We start from the raw sequence: 5846 nt of genomic DNA on the forward strand, positions 1-5846 counted from the left end.
AAATCTGATAGGATGAATGGGCATACACAACACTCAGACCTTGTAGAGGTTTACCCCAACCACAATAAGGTGGTTCTGCTAAGTACTAGTTTTTATTTCTGATGGGCTGAGATCTAAAAAAATTATATATATATATTATATAATATATATAGATTTATACTCAATTACCCTGTTACACAACAACTGTAGATATGGTATTATACAGAATGGATCTGTACATTCTGTAGATTGTGTACATATATACCCAACCATATACATTGTACATTGTGTATATAATCATAATATACATATATTGTACATACATTGTTAATATATTTTTGTACATACATAGAATATATATATTTATCTGCATTTTTTTTTTTTTCTCTATGCACCCCTGGTTCTCTTCCTCAGTTTGGACAGAGCACTCTCCACCATTTCACTGCGTGTTATACTGTGTATGACTATGTATGTGACGAATAAACCGAACTTGAACTTGAACTATATATATATATATATATATATATATATGTGTGTGTGTGTGTGAACAAATAAGCCATTTTATTTGCATTTACATGTCCAGAGCATTTTGTTGCCTCCTAGGAGTTTGCATACGAGTACTTCATGAACTCATTTGGTGTAAAGTATTTTGATTGGAAGTGCTTTCTAAATGAACAATTTTTTTTAATGTGTCTGATGCAGTTTTGCAAAACCATTTAAAACTGGTGACTGAGTGAATGTTAGCTTTTGCACACATGGTTTAGGTTTATGACATTCTTAAGCTCCTGTCATGGTGTGTAAACCATTGTAAAAATCTAAATGTGACAAAGTTCCACAAAGATTAGCATTACCATATTACATACAGTAGTACTCTGTATTTGCAAATCAGAACATCACTATCCTTCCATGATTTGATGTATTAAATTTACTCATGCAATCTTGTCATTCTGAATCAGTTTTGCAATAGCTGCATACACTCCATATTTTGCAGTTGTATAAACATGAGTGGATTTGCTGGCAGAAGCAACATCTTCAGTGTTAAATTTGTCTGCAATAACTTACAATTAAGCATGAAATTTGTGCCACTTCATCAGCTGGATTTGAGTCAAGTAACTAGTTGCTTGCAAGCATCAAGACTGCTGAAGCAGAGTAATATTTAAAATCTTGTGCACCAACTCAATGAATTCTTAATTGCATGTTCCACAATGCAAATATATATATATATTTCATTAGCCACTGTAGGGCTTCTTAAAGTAGATTGATTTTAAAAAGGGCTGCAGTGTACACACAAAAACTAGAATGCTAAAGCCAAATAAAGAACTTGCATATTAAAGCCACGTTAAGATTCTAACAAAATCACCCATTGGTCTCTAGAGAACCAGAACACCAGCCATCCAAGTTGTTGAAGCTGAGCTAAGAAATGCAGTTTCTGCCAACACAAGGACCACTCTTGGAACAGTTTCACACTGAGGTCCTAGATTTAGGGTTATTGCCCAGATAAATTTTAAAAAGAACTGATCTGAAGAATCAGCTAAAATCACAATCACAACACAATTAATGGATATTTAGTTTATTCCAGTCCAAACAAAGTGGTATTACAAGTTTAGAAAATTGAAATTATGCATATTAAAAAAGAAAATGATCAGAAGCAAATATTAATGTCAAGGTGGGCTGGCCATGCTTGGTGCACCAACAGCACCCCAATGTAACCCTGATGCAGGCTGGCCCACATCACAAAAGCAATTCCATTACGGTGGTGTATCAAAAACATAGGTATGAGCATGCTCACATCAACCACCATCCCACCCTACCCCCTCCTCATCCAACAACTTGAGGATTGTGCAAAATGTAGCATCTGAGGATTTTATTGAAACATGTTGTACAAAACAAATACATGGAATTGTGCCCAACAGCACAAGATCAACTAAAAAGGGCAAGGGCCATAGAGGGTAAAACAAAGATCCGCATTCATCCCACATCGCTCGTCTCAGTCTGTCCATGTTTTAAGTGGACTGGGCCCTTTGATAAGGAAGCCATACTGGTGAAGAGTCTCAAATCAGAAGCAATCATTGTTATTTTCAGCATTTGCTACATAGGGTGGGGGCTGCTTGGGGTGGCAAGAGGAAGGTTGGGTTGAGTGTTGGATCAGGGTGGGGGTGCGTCACAAGCTTCTAGAAACCGTGTACTTTGAGCTGCTCCTCTTTGGCCAGTTCGATCTGTTGAGTAGAGACAAGTGTATTAAAAAGGATACAAGTTCAAAAGTAAAGCTACTCAGACCAGCATCAAACAAGTGGACATTTTTTATACCCACAGTAAACCTTTGAAATCAAAGTCCACCTACATCAGTCAGGAACTGGCAGATATTTTTGCGCTGGTCACCTTGCAGTTGAATCACTTCACCATACTCGGGGTGCTCAATCACAGTCCCATTGCAGGCAAATTTCTGTAAATATAAACAAAGACCGTAATTCAACCTTTCAACTTCAGCAAAACTGTAAATAAAGGGACAACCAACCTTCTTGAAGGCCTTGACTAGCTTCTTCTTATCATAGTCGTCGGCAATGCCCTGAACAGTAGTCAGAGTCTTGCGGCCGTTCCGCTGCTGAATTCTTATGTGGATGTAGTCCTCAGTCCCAGCTGGGAGCCGATCATCACCCTTAGTTGCATCAGCAAAGGGGTCTGAGATGAGAGAACAGGAGAGAGCCAGATGTAAACAATGAGCGAACCAGAAGAAAGTGAAAATCACGTGTTCTGGCCACACAAAGCTATCTAGACAGCTAGATACGTAGCTATAAACTGGACGGTTCAGAATCAAGAACATTTAACACCGCCCATAAAGCTCAGAAACCAGAGCCACAACCCGAATTGAGTTTACCGTTACCGACCTCTCACAGTAATGTAGCTAGATACAACTACACAAAAAAAGGCTCATATTTCTTGGCAATTGCGCAAAGGCAGCTAAATATAAGTTGTCCAGTGAGCCAGCTTCCATTTTGTTGAGGCCGATAAACTACACCGGGACTTAAGCATTTAAAGCCTCCTCTAGCAAACTAGCCAACAGCGGACTACTAAACTACTTGACTAACTACTCGATGAGCAGGTAGCTAGGATAACCACTTGAACACAAACCCAATAAATAGTGAACAAGCCAAGCATATCCTTAGCCAAGTTAACATGCAAACGGCAATTCAGTCGACATGTCGAATTACAGTAGCGCAGTTAGCAGTCGTTAGCCTGAAGGGGAAAAAAGTAACCTAGATAAAAAGATAGCAAGCCAAGCTAAAGGTCGAGGCCTACAAACTGAAGAAATGAAGACATCCTCGATTGAAAGACATTATAAGCCAAGACAGTTTTAGTTTAGCGGCAAGTGGAATCGCAATGTTAACTCATCTAATAAAATAATGCGATCCTGCCGTCAAATAGCTCGCTAACTCTACCACTTGTTAGCTAATAAAAATATCGCAGTTTCGCCCTGCCCTTCCCCCACTCGCTAGCTACTAGCCTAACTAGCTTATTTAGCTCGGCACAAGAGACAGAACAATGATCAACTACCCTGCTATCGACGAAATCGTTTAAGGACAACCTTACCAAAAGTTTGGAGGTTCTGGATAGCGGACATACGATACGATTCCCTTTCCTTTCGGATGATAACGGGTTGTCAAGCAGTTGTTTTTCTCCCGTGTAATTTGGTGCTTATCCTGCGACTTCTCAACCGGCCGACTAACAGTGCTCACAAAATGGCGACTGCTTGCTTTAAGTGTCGAAAAACAGCTTTTTATAGACCCTCCGTGACGTGGACGCCATTACGTCAAATTGACGTGATCGACTCCACCCGTGGATTACGCAACATTTACGGAAATTTATCAGTCATACCGTAAAAAATCAAAGGATTTAATAGAAAAGGCTTATTTGGGGATTGTCAAATTATCAGTTGTAAGAATTTGATTCTTACATTCTTACAATTCTAATAGATTCTATAACCTAACGGTATCACAGATTAACCTGTTGATACTAGCAACTGAGACACGAAGCCTTGTTTTATTGGGTTTTCTGGTTTTTCTGAGATAATGGACCAGAGGGATGTGCCAGGAGGAGCATTAATAGGGTATTTCCTGAGCTCTGAGTTCTTCCTTCAGTTTCCTTTAGTTGTGACCTATCCGCGCACTGTATATATGCGTCATAACAACGAGTTTATAGTTTCAAATCTTTCAGATATCTCCGCTAAATAGCTACATTAAAAGAAAACAAATAAAAAATTAAACCAATCAGTTAAACCAATTTTATTTCTTGGGGGAAGCTAATTTACTCGTAGGCAGTTCTAGTATGGTGTATCTAACAAAAACAAACACAATACTTAGATTTAAATCAAATATCTTCTGTAATTTCCAAAACAATTTTAGAAGAGTATATTATATTGGGATTTGATTAAAATTCTTGATTGTTAGTTTATAGGAAATATTATAAATAGGAAGTTAAAAAATATAAGCAAACTTGTTTACTATGAAGTATGTGCATTTTACCATAACACAACTAAAATCAAAACAGAGACTTGACTCCTTTGCTTTGTGTTTTTGACACATTGAGATACAATTGTGGCATCATAGTTGCCAATTGTGGCATCATAGTAAAGGTAAAGGTATGTGTGATGTATTTGTGCATGTGATGTGATGTGCAGTGTACATAGCTCTATGCCTGCAGCCATGCCTTGCTTTTCCTAAAAGCCCCAAACATTACCCTTGCCCAGATATAATGAAATCAAACCAAGTGACAGTGGACAGTTGGTCAAAATAAACTGCACATAGTAAAATGAATTGATTTACAGATCTGACATGGCAGAACTGAGGTGGACTGTGTTTGTTAGCATGAGCTCACACTCAAAGAGGAAACAAATAAATGTGAAAAAATAAATATAGCAATACATTTCAAGTAAAGAAAACAATACATAAAATCAACTATTTGAATGGCATTGCACATTTACTGTTGGCATTTACAGTTTGCACATTATGTCAAATAAAAACATTTTGCAGGTGTAACTATTTTACTTTCTGTTTTTGCCTGTATTCAAATAGTGGTAACATTAGTTTCATAAATAGAATGCACTTTAACATACAACCCAAACCCCTCGAGGAAATTCATGTAGTTACAGCATCTCAGCCCCTCTGCACAGTAAAATAGCACGTGAATGCAGAGCAAGCCATTGTTCTTCCCTTGGTGTTAAGGCCAGGCTTTGTATCATATGCTACTGTAGCATAGGCTACTGATGATTATCAGTTAATCCCAGTGAGCCAGCTTGGCTAGCTCCCTCACATGTCCATACCTCTGTGTCTTATGAGATGGGTGTTCTTTGTATCATGAGTTTGTTTTTTGTTTTTTTGTTTTTTGCCTTCACCACAGTTTCCATCACATTAGTCTTTATTTCTTTCATCTTCAGGAAAACAGCATAATTCTATTTATTTACATAATTATAAAGAAACAGAAATATGCTTTTATTATTGAATAGATCAACTTAAAATCTTTCTAATTATGAAGGATGTGCCCATCAGACAGACAAACTGCAGAGTGCCAGCACATCTGATGCCAGATCTGAAGAAGGAGGTGGAAATAATGCTTGAGCTGGGAGTGACAGAGACAACCTTCATGGTTGAGTGGTGTAGTCTGGTGGTACTGGTCCCCAAAAAAGATGGAGGTTTGTGATTCTGTGTGTATTTCTCAAAATTGAACGTAGTATCAGCTTTCGACCCATATCCAATGCCAAGCGCCAATGAGCTGATAGAGAGGCTTGGTAGGGCAAAGTATTTGACAATACTAGTGTAAGGGGTATTGACAAGTCCCACTGATGCCAGCAGTGAAAGAATTGATGACGTTCC

General features: G+C 38.2%; 1 protein-coding gene across 1 annotated transcript; it reads right to left on the reverse strand.

The window, feature by feature from the left end:
- Positions 1-1533: 1533 nt before the first annotated feature.
- eif1 (eukaryotic translation initiation factor 1) lies at positions 1534-3736 on the reverse strand. Its single transcript, XM_027016112.2, has 4 exons — positions 3568-3736; positions 2495-2658; positions 2321-2422; positions 1534-2195 (listed from the first exon to the last, which is right to left on the reverse strand). Exons 1-4 carry the CDS (start codon positions 3596-3598, stop codon positions 2151-2153), a joined length of 342 nt encoding a protein of 113 aa, XP_026871913.1. The 5' UTR covers positions 3599-3736; the 3' UTR covers positions 1534-2150.
- Between the last annotated feature and the right edge of the window lie 2110 nt (positions 3737-5846).

Source organism: Electrophorus electricus, chromosome 8 (assembly GCF_013358815.1).
Source record: "Electrophorus electricus isolate fEleEle1 chromosome 8, fEleEle1.pri, whole genome shotgun sequence".
Lineage (NCBI taxonomy): Eukaryota > Metazoa > Chordata > Actinopteri > Gymnotiformes > Gymnotidae > Electrophorus > Electrophorus electricus.